Source organism: Scyliorhinus torazame, chromosome 14 (genome assembly GCF_047496885.1).
Source record: "Scyliorhinus torazame isolate Kashiwa2021f chromosome 14, sScyTor2.1, whole genome shotgun sequence".
NCBI classification, from domain to species: domain Eukaryota; kingdom Metazoa; phylum Chordata; class Chondrichthyes; order Carcharhiniformes; family Scyliorhinidae; genus Scyliorhinus; species Scyliorhinus torazame.
Window position 1 is genome coordinate 206,708,527 of NC_092720.1, and position 21,604 is coordinate 206,730,130.

Here is a 21,604-nt window from a genome sequence, read left to right on the forward strand (position 1 = left end):
CATTTATCAAACACAGATGATCTGGTCATTAACATATTTCTGTCAGTGGGAGTTTGCTGCATGTGTATGTATTGGCTGGCACCTCTCCTACATTACAGAGATGATTACACTTCAGAAGCAGCTCGTTGTCTGTGAAGTACATCAAGCCAACCAGCAGGAAGACAGGCGCGATACAAACGCAAGTCTTCCTTGAACAGTGCTGCCGGAGACAGCACGAGAGAATGCCGGATGGCCATTTTTGCAGAGCTAATGGATGGGTCGTGACCTCAGCACAGGCACACGATGTCGAATGCTTTCAATCTCACTCTGGCCCCTGGATGTTTCTGCCTTATGAGAAGCAGCTGTGCGGCTTCAGTCTGGAACATTCTGTGACAAAAGAATCAACAAAATAAAAGCCTGATGTTCATATCTGAAATGTTACTCAGCTTGTGCAAGGCGAGGGCAGAAAGCCTGAACCAATTCTCCACTCAGAATCACTACAGCACAGGAGGCCATTCAGCCCATAGAGTCTGCACCACCCTTTGAAAGAGCACCCCACCTAGGCCCAATCCGCTGCTCTTTAAACATTAAGGGGCAATCTAACATGGCCAATCCACCTAATCTGCACGTCTTTGGACTGTGGGAGGAATCCGGAGCACCCAAAGGAAACTCACGCAGACATGGGGAGAACGTGCAGACGCCACACCGATAGTCACCCAAGGCTGGAACTGAACCCGGGTCCCTGGCGGTGAGGCAACGATGCTAACCACGCCACTCATATTTGGCTTCATACAATCTCTGGGACATCCCAGACCCTACAAATCAGGCTCATCTTTGCTCGTCTGCAAAACACAAGTCTACAATATTCCAGTTTATTGAAACAACTGGAGGTTTTTGTGGGGGGAGTGATGGTTGCTCAAGTCACAGGTGGACAATGGGACCAGCAGAAAACCCAAGCCACAGTGGGCAGAAATTTGCCCACTGCAGAAGGCAAGGAAATGATCATTGATGTTTCCAGGTCTAATTGCTGGCAGAATTTCCAGAAAATCAGTCAGAGCTTTGACAAAGAGTCATCGGACTCGAAAAGGTTAGCTCTTTTCTCTCCCTACAGATGCTGCCAGACTTGCTGAGATTTTCCAGCATTTTCTCTTTCTTTTCAGGTTCCAACATCCGCAGTCATTTGCTTTCAAATCAGTCAGAGACTGGATTTCAAAGAAAAAAAATAGATTTAATAACAACTGCATCATAGATGTTACAGTTATCCAGACTAAAAATGCTGGAAACTACTGATTATTGTTGGTGGGTGTAAATTTGAGAAAAATTATGAAAGAGAATACAAATATTAAAAAATAAAAATGTTGGAAACAGCCAGGTCCTTCAGCATAATACTTCAACAGAGAGCACCCCCAACAGGCTTCACGTCAAACATAGGCCCCTTATCAGTTCCAAAGAGGGTGGGCCACTCCCTTTCTGCTGGACACCCAAGTATTTCCAGTTCCTTGTTTTCCAACGCACCATAGGTGGCCTGCCAGCAATAGACTGGAAAGGTCACAGAAAACTATCAAGCTAAATTAGAAAGACCCAATCGTCTCGGGCTCTCCACTCTGAGGGAAGCAGATGGGTGACCAGATGCTGTTGCTTAAAATTATGAACACGGGTTTCATAGAATCCCAACAGTGCTGAAGGAGGCCATTTGGCTTATCACATCGACGCCCACCCCCTGAAAGAGCACTCTACCTCGGCCAACTCCCCTGCCCTGTCCCCATTGGTCTATCCCTAAATTGGTAGTGTAGATATTGAGAAAGTGTGTCCATTTGTGGAAGAGTCCGGAGGGAAAAGTTCTGAGGATACACCGCATGCGAATTCCTTTCACAGGAACCAGCGTAGGCTTGTGAATCTAAAAGACGTCGCAGCGGAGAAAGAATCTCTTTCTGCCCAACTGATGGCATTTTAATTCAAGCAATTGCTGCTAAAAAAAAAAAAGGGATAGATTTTCACCTTTACCATCTGGGCATTAAGCAGTTCAACAGAAAGAGGATTCTTGCTCAACCAATTGTCGATTCTGCGCTCAGCTTCAACAATGCTCAACACCCAGATGTCAGCAACTCGGTTTAAATGGCAAACAAGACGAAATTCAGATCCCCCTCTGACACAATCTGAGGGACGGCACATCACTGTCCTCTTCCGAAGCTGACATGTATGCCCAGCCATGCTCTCGCGACTCCAATCTCCTGCTCAACCCAACTCGGGCTCGCAGACAAGGATTGAACAACAGTGAAATAATAATTAGCTGCACTCCTGACCCCCGGGCAGAGGAAGGAACAAGAAGACCCTTGAGCACACAAGAGTCCCCTCTGTATGGGGCTGCGTCCACAATTGGCTCCAAGTGTTGCAAGGGAAACAATTTCAAGCAGAATCGTATTACTCCGTCCCGAGTGAATTCAAAAGACTTCATTCAACACTCGTCATAGGGGGAGGGCAGAATGGTTCTCTCTCTCTCTCACAGGATTGTAAACCATGGAACTCTTTGCTCTTGTCATCTCTTCCTATTAAAGGACTTGAAAAATGCCAACTTCCTTTCATCTCCTCACTACTTTCATAGAGACTTAACAGAACACAAACAGACTGTGTGGCCCGAACTGCTGGCATTTACCCTGCACATTATTAATCTGGTCCCATTGACATAGAAGGGTATCTATCTTCTTTTTCAATGCATCTATTCCATTGGTCTCTCCTACTCAAATCATTTCAAACGGAAAGTTGGTGGGCATAGAGGGAAATAGACTTGCATGGCAATGGGGATAGAGTGGTGCAGGAACAGAATTCACTCATTTGCTCTACTGCGGGCCAGCATGGACTCGATGGGCCAGGAGGCCTCCTCCTGCGCAGTAACGGGCTACTCAACAATTTGGGAGTTGCAAACCCCAGGACAGCTATGACTCCAGCTCGGTGTTAATAGATGCGAGGTCCCTTTAAGTACCGTTTTGTTTCTTTAATAGTGGGCATGTCCTAATTGACTGACATTTGAGGCCTGATTCCGGTTCCCAAAAAAGCCAATGGAAAGTGGATGCTTTTTATTTAGTAAGAAGTCTTACAACACCAGGTTAAAGTCCAACAGGTTTGTTTCGATGTCACTAGCTTTCGGAGCGCTGCTCCTTCCTCAGGTGAATGAAGAGGTCCTCTTCATTCACCTGAGGAAGGAGCAGCACTCCGAAAGCTAGTGACATCGAAACAAACCTGTTGGACTTTAACCTGGTGTTGTAAGACTTCTTACTGTGCTCACCCCAGTCCAACGCCGGCATCTCCACATCATGGCTTTTTATTTAGTAACCCTAGGGTTTAAGCAGTATCCCGAACCCCTGCATTCACTTCCCTCAGCCTCACCACTGCCCCCCTCATAACATCATTTGCGCCCCCCCCTCCCCCCACCTAACATGATTCGCACTTAGTGGTCACAAAAACTCTCAAACCTCAAAGGTGGGGGAAAGGTTTATGACAGCTCCACTGGCACACTGCTCCACTCCTTGCGGAGGCGATTTCCACAACATGAGCCTGCTCTGGATGAAGAGGTTTTCTGGAATTGGTGATTATCTTACAGTTATAGCCCATGTTTTCTCACTGGAGTGAAGAAGGCAGAGAGGTGACTGGATAGAGGTGTACCAGGAGATGAGAGGCATGGATAGAGTGGATAGCCAGAGACTTTTCCCCAGGGTGCAAATGGCTGTCACGAGGGGACATAATTTTAAGGTGAACTGTAAGATTGGAGGAAGGTATAGGGGAGTTGTCAGAGGTGGGTTCTTTACACAAGAGTGGTTGGTGTGTAGAATGCACTGCCAGCAGAGGTGGTGGAGTCAGAGTCATTAGGGACATTTAAGCGACTCTTAGACAGGCACATGGACATCAGTAAATTGCAGGGGTGTAGGTTGGATTGGGTTGTGCAGGAGGGGCTGTTTAGCACAGGGCTAAATCGCTGCCTTTGAATGCAGACCAAGGCAGGCCAGCAGCACGGTTCAATTCCCGTAACAGCCTCCCCGAACAGGCGCCGGAATGTGGTGACTAGGGGCTTTTTCACAGTAACTTCATTGAAGCCTACTTGTGACAATAAGCGATTTTCATTTCATTTCTTAAATTAGGATAAACGGTCGGCACAACATCGTGGGCTGAAGGTCATGTTCTATGTGCTACATGCTAAGTGGCAGTTTTCTCATGGTGGCACAGTGGTTAGCACTGCTGCTTCACAGTGCTAGGGACCGGGGTTCGATTCCAACCTTGGGTCACTGTGTGGAGTTTGCACGTTCTCCCCATGTCTATGTGGGTTCCCTCCCACAGTTCAAAGGTGTGCAGATTAGGTCAATTGGCCATGATTAATGCAGTGGGTTACGAGGATAAGGCTGGGCAACAGGCCTAGATAGAGCGCGCTTTCAGAGAGTCTGTGAAGACTTGATGGGCCGAATAGCAGTCTTCTGCACCATAGGGATTCTATAGGAATTCTCACCTCTCCTATTCTTTTTAAAAATCTTTCCAATTAAGGGGCCAATCCACCTACCCTGCAGATCTTTTGCTTCTGGGGCGAGACCCATGCAGACACGGGGAGTATGTGCAAACTCCACACAGACAGTGACCTGGGGCCAGGATCGAGCCCAGGTCCTCAGTGCCATGAGGCAGTAGTGCTAACCACTGCACCACCATGCCACCCTGCCTCTCCTATTCTTAATTGTCCTACCTGATGAACCTTTAGTGTCTCATACTGGTGGTGTTGAGGTAAATGACGTCTGAATGGGGGGCATCTGGAGGGTGATGCACTTGCTTCTGTTGTCCAGGTCCACTTTGTGCCACATGACCCTTAACAAGGTCTATGTACGTATACCTCTTCACTGTGTGTTTGCACATCATTCCTCATTTACAAGTGAGTCACTCGCTTGAGCACTCACTAGTTTCATTGACATAAAATCCAGCTACACTGGAATACTGTACAGGTGCCTGCAGGGACCGCACCCAAGGAACTTCGCAGCAAACGAGGCATCCACATTTGCAACTTGCACACTCTCCCGAGGAAAATCAAGAGCAGAGGAGAGAAACTACAGACAATTGGAACAAAAAAGTCAGATCAATTCAGCCTTTGAGCAAGAATGTAGAAACAGGAGGAGGTCATTCAGCCCTACAAACCTCTTCTACCATTCAACCAGACAACACTTGATTTGCATCCTGCCTCCACTTACCCACATTAATTCCATTTCCCTCAGTACCTTTTGCTGGTATATACGCATTGATCTCAGATTTATTAACTGAGACAGCATCTCAGTTCTTTGCAGTTTGTCCCACCTTATACAAGACCAATTTCCTAAATTTTTGGACAATGCTCGGCACAACATCGAGGGCCGAAGGGCCTGTTCTGTGCTGTAATGTTCTATGTCCTCCCCAAAATGATGTTCTGCAATGTTTTACAATATCAACTGAACAGCTAGTTCACAGATATGAAAAAAGGTATCCGGTTGGAGATTAAGTGAAGATTAATACGTTCCGTCATTCTGTTCAATTTATTGCTCTCCCGAAGTAGATTTCGATTTTGCCACAAACAGCTTAACATTTGCTAGCTTTCAGTTAGTGTTTCGAGCAAGGTAATGGGGATTCAGAGAGAGAGAGAGAGAGAGAGAGAGAGAGAGAGAGAGAGAGAGATTCTGAGCATCTAACTGTCTCAAAGCCAAAAGTCGACGATCGAGCCTCAGAAACCTCTTGTGAAAGGCCACCAGATGTCAGAGGATCAGGAAGGTCATAGCTTTAATCCTGGATTCCCGGTGTTAGCCAGGGCTCCTGATCATCACCCACCGATCCCTGCCGGATAATATACACGTATGAACTTTGGACTTTCACCCTTTTGCTGGCGAGAGTAGAAAGGATGACAGAACCATGGCAGTTGGACAGAGTTAACATACAGATCAGCTATGATCTAATTGAACGATGGAGGAGATTCAAATGGCTGAACAGACCCTCTCACTGTTTGTGTGTAGGTTAATCTTCGACACCTCCCTCCCACAACAGACTTATTATATATTTAGTGTGGCCAATCCACCTACTCTGCACATCTTTGTGTTATGGGGGTGAGACCCACGCAGACACGGGGAGAATGTGCAAACTCCACATGGACAGTAACTCAGGGCCAGGATCGAACCTGGATCCTCTGCACCATGAGGCAGCCGTGCTAACCACTGCACCAGTGCCACCCAACAGGCATTTTATATAAATGCCTTTTTTTGTGCAAAACAGCATCCCGAGAGCTTTGGGAGGTGACAGCTGACCAAACTGGATGCCCAGTAAAAGGCAGTGCAAAAAGACTAAAAGTTTGCTTTTAAGGAAGGGTATAAAAAGGATAAAGAAAGGAGAGTTTGTTGCTTTCTTTTCTCATTCATTGATGCAAAGTGGCCATCATTAGCAGTGTTTATTGCCCTTGAGCTGGTGAACCAAGTGCTGGTTCCCTCTGTCCTTCCAAGGAGATAGCAGCCTTGGAAATCCTATCAAAGCTGACAAGTTGTTACATTGCATCTTTATCAACGGTTCACATTGTAGCCACTGACACTTCCCAGTGTGGTTGCTGCATAAGAACACAAGAAATAGGAGCAGGGGAAACCAGTCAAGCCTGCTCCAGCATTCAGTTTTAACTTGACGTCCCCAGCCGTTCTCCATAACCCTCTCCCCCCCCCCCGCTCTCCATAACCCTTTCTCCCCCCCCCCCTCCCCCCGAGACACCAAAAATCTGCTTACCCCCCAACTTTAAACATACTCAACAATGGAGCACCCACAACCCTCTAAGATCGAGAGTTCCAAAGATTCACAACCCGTTGAGTGGATCAATTTCTCATCTCAGTCCAAAGTGATTTGCCCTTTATCTCAAGGCTCTACCCCAGTGTTTCAGATTCCCCGACCAGTGTAACAACCTTTCAGCCTCTTGACCTATCGAGCCACTTCAAATCTTCTGTTTCAATGAGATTGCTTTTCATTCTTCTGAACGCTAGAGAATTTAAGCCCAATTTACTCATCCTCAAAACTGTCTCCTCCTCCCGCAGACCAATTTATTGAGCGTTCGCTCTGCCACCTCTAATGCAAGTATAACAAGCTTCAGTGCGGAGACCAAAACTGCACATAGCATCCCAGATGTGGACTCATCAAAATCTTGTACAATTGCAGCAAGACTTTTTTTTAATTTTTTTTATAAAGTCTTGTATTCCAATAAAGGCCAACCATGTCATTTGTCTTCCCAAGTGCTAGCTCGGCCTGCAAGCTAATGTTCTGCACCCCATGTGCAAGCATGCCTTTGAACATTAAAACGTACAAATTTCCCAACATTTAAAAAATATTCTAACTCAGCCACGTATCGACTGGCCCGAGCTCCACTGTGCTTTGGGGAGGAGAGCTCCGCAGACTAACAACTATTAACGATGAAGCCTGCCCAGTGTGTATCTGGCAGGACACCAGACATCTGCACTGGCCCATTCTTTCTTGCAAATCCCAAAAACAAAATTCTAGCTAATAGCCCCACACGCCCAGCAGGAATCCAAAATCTGTGGGAGGGAGCAGAGAGCAATGCCTGTTGAGGGAGGGGGAAGGACAATCGTTCAATGAACATAGTGCTGCAGAGTTCACTGGGTGAGGAGGCCCACTATAGCCGCAGAGGGTCTAGTTTGATCCCAAAACAATTATCTGAAGGGTGAAGGCTCATCATTCGACTTAATTAGGGGGGGGGGGGGGGGAGAGGCTCATCATTCGACTTAATTAGGGGGGGGGGGGAAGGCTCATCATTCGACTTAATTTGGGGGGGGGGGGGGGAAGAGGAAAGAGCTTTGAAAGAGGCAGAGAAGACCAGAAGGTGGTCATTCAGTCCACCGAGTCTGCACTGACCCTCTGAGAGAGCACCCTACCTAGGCCCAATCCGCTGCCCTACCCCTGTAGCCCCACTGATGACTTAAGGGGCTATTTAGTATGGCCAATCCACCCAACCTGCATATCTTTGGACTGAGAGAGGAAGCACCCGGAGAAAACCCATGCAGACACGGGGAGAACGTACAAACTCCTCACCGACAGTCACTCAAGGTCGGAATTGAACCCAGGTCCCTGGCGCGGTGAGGCAGCAGTGTTAATCAGTGTGCCACGGCACTTGAAGGCTCAGGGTTAAGGTGCCGCAGCTCCCAGTCAGCCACCAAGAGTGTCCCGAGCCTGTCAGCCACATCCGTGGAGATGCCCGCCACATTACTACACTGGTCGAATTATATTTTTAAGAAAGATTGTCGATGGCAGGAGAGGGTGGGATTAGGCTCTGTTCTGTTGCCCTACATTGTTGATTCGGCTACATATGCACAAAGGTATACACACACATACACGAATATGCTCACGTGCACATACAATATCCACTTGGAGGAATCTATGAAACTGTAATTGTATCACAAGCCACCGGCTACAGTGGAATTTGAGAAATGACAAAACTGGCACATCCCAACAACACTATTCGACGTAAATGAGAGTGTCAGGTGATGAGATCACAACACTGTCGAAAGTGACTCATCCTGTGTGTAGAGAAAAAGTCAGGTTTTAATGTAACACAAGCCTCGGACTTGGCCTCTTCAGATTATAGCAACAAGTGACTCTTTAACTCTTTGAAGGGCCAGACAACTTAGAAAGTAGCAATTCCAGAGAGTCAGAGCTGAGAAAGTAAAGTAAAAAAACTAAGACAATGAGAGGTCAGAGGAGGAATGAAAGAGGACAGGAGGGCGAGGGCGGCCAGGGGCACCCCCGGGGCGAGGGCGGCCAGGGGCACCCCCGGGGCGAGGGCGGCCAGGGGCACCCCCGGGGCGAGGGCGGCCAGGGGCACCCCCGGGGCGAGGGCGGCCAGGGGCACCCCCGGGGCGAGGGCGGCCAGGGGCACCCCCGGGGCGAGGGCGGCCAGGGGCACCCCCGGGGCGAGGGCGGCCAGGGGCACCCCCGGGGCGAGGGCGGCCAGGGGCACCCCCGGGGCGAGGGCGGCCAGGGGCACCCCCGGGGCGAGGGCGGCCAGGGGCACCCCCGGGGCGAGGGCGGCCAGGGGCACCCCCGGGGCGAGGGCGGCCAGGGGCACCCCCGGGGCGAGGGCGGCCAGGGGCACCCCCGGGGCGAGGGCGGCCAGGGGCACCCCCGGGGCGAGGGCGGCCAGGGGCACCCCCGGGGCGAGGGCGGCCAGGGGCACCCCCGGGGCGAGGGCGGCCAGGGGCACCCCCGGGGCGAGGGCGGCCAGGGGCACCCCCGGGGCGAGGGCGGCCAGGGGCACCCCCGGGGCGAGGGCGGCCAGGGGCACCCCCGGGGCGAGGGCGGCCAGGGGCACCCCCGGGGCGAGGGCGGCCAGGGGCACCCCCGGGGCGAGGGCGGCCAGGGGCACCCCCGGGGCGAGGGCGGCCAGGGGCACCCCCGGGGCGAGGGCGGCCAGGGGCACCCCCGGGGCGAGGGCGGCCAGGGGCACCCCCGGGGCGAGGGCGGCCAGGGGCACCCCCGGGGCGAGGGCGGCCAGGGGCACCCCCGGGGCGAGGGCGGCCAGGGGCACCCCCGGGGCGAGGGCGGCCAGGGGCACCCCCGGGGCGAGGGCGGCCAGGGGCACCCCCGGGGCGAGGGCGGCCAGGGGCACCCCCGGGGCGAGGGCGGCCAGGGGCACCCCCGGGGCGAGGGCGGCCAGGGGCACCCCCGGGGCGAGGGCGGCCAGGGGCACCCCCGGGGCGAGGGCAGCCAGGGGCACCCCCGGGGCGAGGGCGGCCAGGGGCACCCCCGGGGCGAGGGCGGCCAGGGGCACCCCCGGGGCGAGGGCGGCCAGGGGCACCCCCGGGGCGAGGGCGGCCAGGGGCACCCCCGGGGCGAGGGCGGCCAGGGGCACCCCCGGGGCGAGGGCGGCCAGGGGCACCCCCGGGGCGAGGGCGGCATTACTGGGCAGGGTGCCAGAGGGCAGGACACCGGAGGGCAAGGGCAGGGTGCCAGAGGGCAGGGCAGGGCGCCGGGGAAATCATTCAGAAACGGTGCTGAAGTGCGGCAGCTTCCCCCCCCCGGCTTGAACTCGATCGGTCTCACCTCTCTCCTCCTGCTGGGGTCCCCGGGCCGGGTGATAAGTGCAGTGTCTCCCTGAACCACCACAATGTCCTCCACACAGAGGCTGTGAGGCAGCCCAGGCTCCTCGGACGCCGGCAATTCGATCACCTGTAAGCCCAGCTTCTGCCGCAGGATGCCGGTGTAAACCCCAAGCTGGCGGTGCAGTTTGGCCGAGTCCAGCGCGGAGACTTGCTTCTCCTCTTCCTCCTTCTCATGTTCCTCCCGCTCTCTCTGTCCCACTGTCGCCGGGACCCCCCTGACGATGGCGTGAGTGTATTTCCCAAAAGATGACATGATTCCCGATGGAAGTAATCTGCCTTTTCCCGGGAGCTGGGATCCAGCCTCACTCCTCTGAAGGTGATGTTTTTGCAAAGCACAAACTGCTTGAAATCCAATTTCAACAATTGACTGATCAGTTTCACTCAGAATTCGATTGATTATAATTGATTAATTTGTTTCTGCTTTGGGTCTAAGTTATCTATTTGCCCCCTCTTTACCTCTATTTCTCTCCAATTGCCTCGGTTTAACTCTCTACATCGCTCAATCGTCAATTGACCCTGTTTAACTCTCTCTATCTTTCCAATTGCCCCTGTTTAACTCTATATAGCTCTATGTATCTCTAATTGCCCCTGTTTAACTCTATATCACTATGTATCTCTAATTGCCCCTGTTTGACTCTATATGGCTATGTATCTTCAATTGCCCCCGCTTAACTCTATATCAGTCGATGTATCTCTAATTGCCCCTGTTTGACTCTATATCACTATATCTCCAATTGCCCCCGTTTAACTCTATCACTCGATGTATCTCTAATTGCCCCTGTTTAACTCTATATCACTCGATGTATCTCTAATTGCCCCTGTTTAACTCTATATCACTCGATGTATCTCTAATTGCCCCTGTTTAACTCTATATCACTCGATGTATCTCTAATTGCCCCTGTTTAACTCTATATCACTCGATGTATCTCTAATTGCCCCTGTTTAACTCTATATCACTCGATGTATCTCTAATTGCCCCTGTTTAACTCTATCACTCGATGTATCTCTAATTGCCCCTGTTTAACTCTATATCACTCGATGTATCTCTAATTGCCCCTGTTTAACTCTATATCACTCGATGTATCTCTAATTGCCCCTGTTTAACTCTATATCACTCGATGTATCTCTAATTGCCCCTGTTTAACTCTATATCACTCGATGTATCTCTAATTGCCCCTGTTTAACTCTATATCACTCGATGTATCTCTAATTGCCCCTGTTTAACTCTATATCACTGATGTATCTCTAATTGCCCCTGTTTGACTCTATATCACTATATATCTCCAATTGCCCCTGTTTCGAACTCTATATGGCTCTATATATCTCCAATTGCTCTTGCTTAACTATGTATCTCCAATTACCCCCGTTGAACTCTCCATAATCTCTTCAATTGCCCGTTTAACTCTATGTATCTACTCCACCCCGATCTATTCCTACTCGCTATATTCCCGGACCCACCTTGTTCCAATGAACTTCTGGCTGATTTGATTTGAACGGCACGTGAAGATGGGCATCAGAACTCCTTTTCTTTCTTCCTGGGATCCTCCCAGCCCGCTTGAACCAGCTCCCCTTCCACAATAACCAGCTCCCTTTGATTATTATTGTAAAAGATTTGTTCCCCACCCAACTCCTCCCGTCAATTGAATTCTGGAGAAACGTTTTAAATATAAATCCGACTTTCGCAAGTTGAAATCAACGCCAAACCCGACCCAAGATTGAAGTTTAGGCGGATCCCGATTCTCCACTCACTCACGGTGCCAAATCCTCCCCTCGGGTAACAAGGCGGCCTCTGTCCTGTCCTCAAATCGCTTTCTTCCCATCAAATCCTCTTTCCCGCTTGTGATTTCCTTCTTGCTGTCAATTTGTCCTTTCCCCTTTCTCCTTTCTCCTTTCTCTCTCTCTCCCCCCTCCTCGCCTTTCGGACTCTCCTTTTGTTGTGTTTTAAAACCGCTTTCGGCTGCTGATCAGTTTTAAACACTCCGATAACGGGAGCGAGGTTTGAACCCGGCCTGATCGCGCCTCTTGTATTAAAACGGAATAGTTACAACAGGAGAAGAGGCTGAGAGAGTCCCAGTTCAATAAAAAAAAAGACCGAGAATGGGGAGGGGAGGAAAATGAAACCCGACAACGCCACCTTGTGACTGCTTTGCTCCTCTCTGCTCTGATCGAGGTTTCTTTTCATTCTTTCATGGGGTTTATTTACCCATCCCGAATTGCCCTTGACCCGAATGGCTTGTTCCAGCCATTTGCGAGGGAGAGCCAGCAGCTCTGTGGGTGCACCTCCACCACAGCGCCTCTAGGAGGCAGCTCACCGCCCAGCCAGAGACCCCCACACCCCCCTGAATGAATAAAGCAAAACATGGCCTGGGGATCTGAAATCAGGGGTAGCACATTGGTTAGCACTGTGGCTTCACAGCGCCAGGGTCCCAGGTTCGATTCCAGGCTTGGGTCACTGTCTGCGCGGAGTCTGCACGTTCTCCCCGTGTCTGCGCGGGTTTCCTCCGGGTGCTCCGGTTTCCACCCACAAGTCCCGAAAGACGAGCTGTGAGGTAATTTGGACATTCTGAATTCTCCCTCTGTTCACCCAAGCAGGCCAGAAGTGCCGACGAGGGGCTTTTCACAGTCACTTCATTGTAGTGTTAATGTAAGCCTATTTGTGACAATAAAGATCATTATGTTAAAAAAAAATCACATGTAGGCCAGGCCAGGAAAGGGTGGCAGATTTCCTTCCCTAAAGGGCCTGGTTCTGGTTTTGCAACAATCGGTGAGTTTTATGGTCACTGTTTACTGAGATTATTGTTATATATTCCAGATTTTATTAATTTAATTTAAATTCCATGCCCTGCCTTGTGGATTATTCTCACTCGGAAGCCATCACCCCCCTAAATTGCTTTATTGAGAACAAACTCGCCTCTTTCTCTTTGTACTTTGGACTGGATGAAAGGTGGCAGCAAGATCTGTGCACAGCAAGCTGCCAGACAGGCATCTGACGAATGAGAAATGTGGAGTGGGGGTAGGTGACTTTAGGGCAGTGAGGCAGAGAGCACAGGTGTAGGGGCAGTGAGGGATGAGGGACAGTGAAGAGGAAGACAGAGAGGTACAATGAGGAGTGAGGTGGAGGGACAGTGAGGAGTGAGGCAGAGGGACAATGAGGAGTGAGGAGGAGGGACAGTGAGGCGGAGGGACAATGAGGAGTGAGGAGGAGGGACAGTGAGGCGGAGGGACAGTGAGGAGGAGGGACAGTGAGGAGGAGGTGACGGTGAGGAGTGAGGAGGGACAGTGAGGAGGAGGGACAGTGAGGCATGAGGTGAAGGAATACTGCAGATTGAAGCAGAGGGATGCTGTAGAATAAGATGGATGCGCAAAGGAGTGATGCAGTGGGACAGTGGAATGCAGCAGAGAGACATTGGAGTGAGGCAGAGCAACAGAGTGAGAGAGGGATCACTGGAGTGAGGGGAGGGACACTGAGGTGTGGTGGAGGGTGATTGTGGAGTGAGGTGTAGGAACACTGGGGTGGGGAGGGACACTAATAAATGAGAGAGAGGGACACAACAGAGTGAAGTGGAATGAAACAGGGGTGAGACAGTTCGACATTTCAGAGTATCGGGAGGACAGAGCTATCATTGACTCCAGCACAGTGGGTGTGAGCTATTCAGACCGGTGGGATTCAGCACATTGAGGTGTATGAGGAGGATGGGGGTCGTTGGCTCCAGCACAGTGGGTGTGAGCTACTCACCATGGTGGGATATTGCAGAGTGAGGTGTATCGGGAAGACAGAGCCATCATTCACTCTCGCAATGGGTGTGAGCTATTCAGACTGGTGGGACACAGCAGAGTGAAGTGTATGAAGAGGATGGCAGTCATTGCCTCTAGCACAGCGGGATATGGCGAACAGGCTGGTATGGTTGATCCCCATTATGCACAGGGAAAATGTGCAAACTCCACACACACAGTGACCCGGGGCCGAGATCGAACCCGTATCCTCGTCACCGTGAGGCAGCAGTGCTAACCACTGCGCATCGTGTCGCCCTCGCTCATCCCTAATTGCCTGTTGAATTGACACTGAGTAATTTCAGAGGCCAGTAAGAGTCAACCACATTTCTGTGGGTCTGGAGTCACATGGAGGCCAGACCAGGTAAGGACGACAGATTTCCTTCCCTAAAGGACATTAGTGGAATCAGATGGGTTTTTACAACAAAGACAATTGTTTTATGGTCATGACTTTTAATTCAAATTCCGCCATCTCATATGGTGGGATTCAAACCCAGGTCCCCAGAGATTTACCCTGGGTCTCGGAACTACTAGTCCAGGAATAGTACCACTGCACCACCACCTCCCCATGCAGTGCATCTTGCAGATGGTACCACCTGCACCCATGATAATGCATGAAAAGTATATTGTCCTGGCTGCGGATAATGATGCCATTAATTGGAATGTGGAGGGACATGGGGAAGAACCTGTTTACACGGTGAGTGGCAATGATCTGGAACTCATTATCTACAAGGGTGGCTGAAGAAGGGGTTTCAAAATGGAATTGGATAAACCTTTAGAGAGGCATGAGGGATAGAATGGGGGTTTGGAATGGCTGGATTGCTGTACAGAGAGCTGGCATAGACTCAATGGACTGAATTTCTTCCCCCTGCAATGTAATGACTTGACGACTCTCTGACTGTGGTGGCCTGGCTATACCAGAATAAAGACAAGATCCAGGCAGGAGCCCTGTCTCCATCTTCTTTTGTTGATGGATTAAAAAATAATAGGGGTCCCTTACCAGGTGTCCGTTCCAACGCACCTGACCGCATCGTACCTGCTGCTCCCAGGGACAGGAGCAGGAACGTCCTTCCCAGTTCCCTCGGCATTCTGTCACCTGGATCCCAGCAGCAGCATCACTTGTGGGCTGGATAGGTGGCCAGCGGGAAGTGGACAAAGATGTTGTGGACGGAAAGGCGAAAGGAAATGTAAATGATGGTGATAATGACTAAGAAGGGCGCTAATCGTGGCACATTAAGAGATTAGAATATGTTAATGGCAGAACAGATGTGAGCAATGTGTCAAAGGACAACCTGGAAGAGGGAACACTAGTGGGGTGGGGATGGGGCAGGGGATGCAATGGTGAGGGAAAAATGGATCGATGGAAGAAATGCAAAAAAATTGATAGAAATAAAAATGGGGTGAAGGAGGAGAAGGGAGTTCACAGTCTGAAGTTATTGAACTCAATGTTACGTCCGGAAGGCTGGATTGGATTGGATTTTGTTTATTGTCACGTGTACCGAGGTACAGCGAAAAGTATTTTCCTGCGAGCAGCTCAACAGATCATTAAGCACATGGGAAGAAAAGGGAATAAAAGAAAATACATAATAGGGCAACACAAGGTGTACAATGTAACTACATAAGCACCGGCATCGGATGAAGCATACAAGGTGTAGTGTTAATGAGGTCAGTCCATAAGAGGGTCATTTAGGAGTCTGGTAACAGTGGGGAAGAAGCTGTTTTTGAATCTGTTTGTGCGTGTTCTCAGACTTCTGTATCTCCTGCCCGATGGAAGAAGTTGGATGAGTGAGTAAGCCGGGTGGGAGGGGTCTTTGATTATACTGCCCGCTTTCCCCGGGTAGCGGGAGGTGTAGATGGAGTCAATGGATGGGAGGCAGGTTCGTGTGATGGACTGGGCAGTGATCATGACTCTTTGAAGTTTCTTGAGGTCCTGGGCTGAGCAGTTGCCATACCAGGCTGTGATGCAGCCCGATAGGATGCTTTCTATGGTGCATCTGTAAAAGTTGGTAAGGGTTAATGTGGACATGCCGAATTTCCTTAGTTTCCTGAGGAAGTATAGGCGCTGTTGTGCTTTCTTGGTGGTAGCGTCGACGTGGGTGGACCAGGACAGATTTTTGGAGATGTGCACCCCTCGGAATTTGAAACTGCTAACCATCTCCACCTCGGCCCCGTTGATGCTGACAGGGGTGTGTACAGTACTTTGCTTCCTGAAGTCAATGACCAGCTCTTTAGTTTTGCTGGCATTGAGGGAGAGATTGTTGTCGCTGCACCACCCCACTAGGTTCTCTATCTCCCTCCTGTATTCTGACTCGTCGTTATTCGAGATCCGGCCCACTATGGTCACATCGTCAGCAAACCTGTAGATGGAGTTGGAACCAAGTTTTGCCACGCAGTCGTGTGTGTACAGGGAGTAGAGTAGGGGGCTAAGTGCGCAGCCTTGCAGGGCACCGGTATTGAGGACTATTGTGGAGGAGGTATTGGTGTTTATTCTTACTGATTGTGGTCTGTGGGTTAGAAAATCGAGGATCCAGTTGCAGAGTGGGGAGCCAAGTCCTAGGTTTTGGAGCTTTGATATGAGCTTGGCTGGGATTATGGTGTTGAAGGCGGAGCTGTAGTCAATAAATAGGAGTCTGATGTAGGAGTCCTTGTTGTCGAGATGCTCTGGGGATGAGTGTAGGGCCAGGGAAATGGCGTCTGCTGTGGACCGGTTGCAGCGGTTTGCGAATTGCAGTGGATCAAGGCGTTCTGGGAGTTTGGAGGTGATGTGCATCATGACCAACCTCTCGAAGCACTTCATTATGACTGAAGTCAGGGCCACCGGACGGTAGTCATTGCGGTAAGTTCCCTGATTCTTCTTTGGCACCGGTGTGATGGTGGTCTTCTTGAAGCAGGTGGGGACCTTGGAGTGGAGTAGGGACAGGTTAAAGATGTCCACGAACACCTCTGCCAGCTGCTCCGTGCAGGCTCTGAGTGCACGACCAGGGATCCTGTCCAGGCCCATCAGCTTCCGAGGATTCACTTTTAGGAAGGCCGATCTGACTTTGGAAGCTGTGATGGTGGGTATTAGTGAGTTATGGGCTGCTGGGCACTCGACAGCGGATTATTGGTTACCTGCTCGAACCGAGCATAGAATGCATTGAGTTCATCGGGGAGGGGTGCGCTGCTGCCGGAGATACTGCTCAGCTTCGCTTTGTAGCCCGTTATGTTGTTTTGTTCTTGCCACAACCGCATAGAGTCTGTCTGCGACTCCAGCTTAGTTTGATATTCTCTCTTGGCATCTCGGATGGCTTTACGGAGGTCATACCTGGATTTTTTGTATAGGTCAGTGTCGTCTGATTTGAACGCCTCAGACCTGTCCTTCAGTAGAGAGTCAATCTCGCGATTGAGCCATGGTTTCTGGTTGGGGAACGTACGTACTGCTTTCTTTGGCACGCAGTCATCCACACATTTGCTGATGAAGTCTGTGACACTGGTGGCATAGTCATTTAAGTTAGTCGCTGAGTTCTTAAATACGGACCAATCTACTGTCTGTAAGTGAGGCTGGAGGGCAGCATGGCGGCACAGTAGTTAGCACTGCTGCCTACGGTGCTGAGGACCCGGGTTCGAATCCTGGCCCTGGCACTGTCCGTGTGGAGTTTGCACGTTCTCCCTGTGTCTGTGTGGGTTTCACCCCCACAACCCAAAAGATGTGCAGGGTAGGTGGATTGGCCATGCTTAATTGCCCCTTAATTGGAAAAAACATAATTGGGTACTCTAAATTAATATTTTTTTAAAAGTCCGGAAGACCGGAACATCCCTATTCAGAAGATAAGGTCCTCCTGTTTGCATTGTCCTTCACTGGAATATCGCAGCAGGCCAAGGACGGACATGTGGACATGAGAGCAGGACGGTGAGTTGAAATGGCAAGCGGCAGGAAGGTCTGTGTCCTGCTTGTGGTGTTCTGCAAAGCGATCACCAGACTGCATTTAGTCTCTGTCAGGGAGAAGAGCAGATTAGGAGTGTCTGTGTGAGTGGATTGACTGGAATAGCTGAGACTGATCTCGTTGGGGCAGAGAAGGTCAAGGGGATATTTCAAGGAGGTATTGAAAATTCTGAACGGTGTTGATTGATAGATACAAGGGAGAAACTGTTTCCACTTGCAGGGGCTTGGGCACAAAATCAGGAGAGGGATGAGGAAGCAATTTTTCCAGAGTGTAATACTGTGGTTGGGAATGTGGAGCGGGATTCTCCGCAAACTGGCGTGATGTCCGCTACCCGCGCCAAAAATGGCGCGGATCACTCCGGCGTCGGGCTGCCCCAAAGGTGCGGAATTCTCCGAACCTTTAGGGGCCAAGCCCTCACCTTGAGGGGCTAGGACCCCCCCAGGACCCCGGAGCCCGCCCGCGCCGCCTGCTCCCACCGGTAAGGTAGGTGATTTAATCCACGCCGGCTGGAGAGGGTTGACAGCGGCGGGACTTTGGCCCATTGCGGGCCGGAGAATCGCCGGGGGGTGGGCCTGCCGACCGCCGCGATTCCCGCCGACCGACGCGCCGCGATTCCCGCCCCCGCCGAATCTCTGGTGATGGCGAATTCGGGACACGGTGGGGGCGGGATTCACACCAGCTCCCCGGTGGGGTGTCGGAGAATCGCGCCCGTGTTCTCTGAAACAGTCTGAGAAGCAGATTCACTGCTTATGCATTTGCCAGTGTTTTTTCACAGAATCATAGAATTTGCAATGCAGAAGGAGGTCATTAGGCCCATTGAGTCTGCACCAGCCCGTGGAAAGGGCATTCTACTTAAACCTATGCCTCCACCCTATCCTCGTAACCCAGTAACCCCACCTAACCTTTTTGGACACTAAGGGATGTGGTAAACCACTGTTATACCTGTATTAGGTGATGTACGGTAGGACCTGTACTCCAGGTTCGCCGGTAGTCCCTGCCTGCTGGCTCCACCCAGGAGGTGGGGTATAAATATGCGTGTCCTCCAGCCAGCAGCCATTTCACCAGCTGCTGTGGGAGGCCACACATCTGATAGCAATGAAGCCTCAGTTGGATTCAACCATCGTCTTTGCTATCAGTTTCTAAGGATGGACCTCCATATCAAACCGGATCACCTGCAGCTGGATCTGCACTCAAGCGATGCCAGAAAGGACTTCCAGCACTGGCTAGCTTGCTTCGAAGCGTATATCAACGTGGCACCAACCCCTGTTCTGGAGGCTCAGAAGATTCAGATTTTATATTCCAGGTTGAGCTCCAAAGTCTTTCCATTAATCCAGGACGTGTCGAACTACGCCGAAGCCAGGACTCTACTCAAGGACAACTACGCACAGAAAACGAACACGCTCTTCGCCAGGCACACACTCACTACTCGCTCTCAACTCCCTGGTGAGTCCATCAAAGACTTCTGGCGGGCCCTAATCCCACTAGTCCGGGACTGTGACTGCCAGGCCCTTACGGCCACGGAACACTCAGACCTCCTAATGCGGGACGTTTTTGTGACTGGAATTGGGTCAGATCTCATATGCCAGCGACTCCTAGAAGGGGCCACGTGCGACCTCGCAGAGACTAAAACGCTAGTGCTCTCCATGACGGTCGCCCTGCGCAACGTCCAGTCTTACACCCCCAGCCGCTCGGCCCACCCCTCCTACGCTTCGTGGACCCCACAGACAGCCGCCCCAGCGGGGGCGCTGCCCACCCAATACACCTGCGCTGCGCACCAGCCAGCGAACCCCGGGGGCCCCCGATGCTATTTTTGCGTCCAACAGAAGCACCCCCGCCAACGCTGCCTGGCCTGCGTTGCCCTTTGTAAGCCTGCGAGAAGAAGGGCCACTTCACCGCGGTGTGCCAGGCCCGCTCAGTAGCCACTATCGCCCCCACCCCCCTCGGTCACGTACAATGGGCGCTGCCATCTGCCCCCCCCCCCCTCAGACCACGTGCGGCCAGTGGGAGCTGCCATCTTCCCCTCCGCGCAACACGTGCGTTCCATGGGCGCCGCCAACTTGTTCCACCCCCGCAACGTGCATTCCATGGGCGTCGCTATTTTGTAACCCTCAAGATCTTCGGACGCCGCCATCTTGTCTACCCCTCAGCACATGGGCACCACCAGCGTTCCAGCCGCCCCATTATCCGATGACCAACCAAGACTCGCCTCCATGTCAATCTTCCAGTCTCATCCGCATAACCTGACCAACGCATCCACCAGCGTGAAAGTCGGCGGACATGAAACCTCCTGCCTGCTGGACTCCGGGAGCACCGAAAACTTCATACACCCAGATATGGTAAGGTGCTCCCTCATGATACACCCCGCCAACCAAAAAATCTCCCTGGCCTCCGGATTCCATTGCGTAGCGATCCGGGGGTATTGTAAGGTCACGCTCATGGTCCAGGGCGTAGAATTCAGCGGCTTCCGCATCTACGTCCTCCCTAACCTCTACGCTGCACTAATCCTCGGCCTGGACTTCCAGTGCAACCTCCAGAGCCTAACTCTGAAATTCGGCGGGCCCTTACCACCTTTTACTGTGTGCGGCCTCGCGACCCTAAAGGTCGACTCACCGTCCCTCTTTGCCAATCTAACTCCAGATTGCAAACCAGTCGCCACCAGGAGCAGACGGTACCTCACCCAGGACAAGACCTTCATCAGTTCCGAAGTCCAGCGGCTGCTTCTGGAAGGCATCATCGAGGCCAGCAACAGCCCCTGGAGAGCTCAAGTGGTAGTGGTTAAAATGGGGGACTGCCAGACCATCAACCGGTACATGCAGCTCGATGAGTACCCCCTCCCACGCATATCTGACATGGTTAACCAGATTGCACAGTACCGGGTCTTCTCAACGGTGGACCTGAAATCCACCTACCACCAGCTCCCCATCCGTAAATCGGACAGTCCATACACCGCCTTCGAGGCAGACGGCCGCCTATGCCACTTCCTTAGGATCCCCTTCGGCGTCACAAACGGGGTCTCGGTCTTCCAAAGGGAGATGGACCGAATGGTCGACCGGTACGGTTTGCGGGCAACCTTTCCGTACCTAGACCGTCACCATCTGCGGCCATGATCAGCAGGACCACGACGCCAACCTTGCCAAATTTCTCCACACCGCTACTCTCCTAAACCTCACTTACAACAAGGAGAAGTGCGTGTTCCGCACGAACCGCTTAGCCATCCTTGGCTATGTGGTCCAGAACTGAGTTCTGGGGCCTGATCGCGACCGCATGCGCCCCCTCATGGAGCTCCCCCTCCCCCACTGCCCCAAGGCCCTCAAACGCTGCCTGGGGTTCTTTTCGTACTACGCTCAGTGGTCCCAAACTATGCGGACAAGGCCCGCCCACTCATACAGTCCACCGAGTTTCCCCTGATGGCCGAGGCCCAACAGGCCTTTGACCGGATCAGAGCTGATATTGCCAAGACTGTAGATGAGACACTGCCTTTCCAAGTAGAAAGCGACGCATCGGACATCGCCCTTGCCGCCACCCTCAATCAGACAGGCAGTCCCGTGGCATTCTTTTCCCGCACCCTTCATGCCTCAGAAATTCGGCACTCATCCGTCGAAAAGGAGGCCCAAGCTATCGTTGAAGCTATGCGACATTGGAGGCTTACCTGGCCAGCAGGAGATTCACTCTCCTCACTGACCTACGGTCGGTAGCCTTCATGTTCAACAACACACAGCGGGGCAAGATCAAGAACGATAAAATCTTGAGGTGGAGAATCGAGCTCTCCACCAACAATCAGGAGATTATGTATCG

At 51.8% G+C, this 21,604-nt stretch overlaps 1 protein-coding gene across 2 annotated transcripts in view; it reads right to left on the reverse strand.

The window, feature by feature from the left end:
• The window catches only part of LOC140390386 (N(G),N(G)-dimethylarginine dimethylaminohydrolase 1-like), a 103,580-nt gene extending 91,268 nt beyond the window's left edge, over nt 1-12,312 (reverse strand). Inside the window, exon 1 of one of the 2 annotated variants that reach the window (XM_072475510.1) lies at nt 12,250-12,312. In XM_072475510.1, the coding sequence (XP_072331611.1) occupies nt 12,250-12,297 (48 nt within the window). In that variant the 5' untranslated portion in view covers nt 12,298-12,312. Of the gene's footprint in view, nt 1-10,056; nt 12,180-12,249 lie in introns of those variants that run through there. The other variant, XM_072475509.1, reaches the window with a different exon arrangement.
• Nucleotides 12,313-21,604: the final 9,292 nt, after the last annotated feature.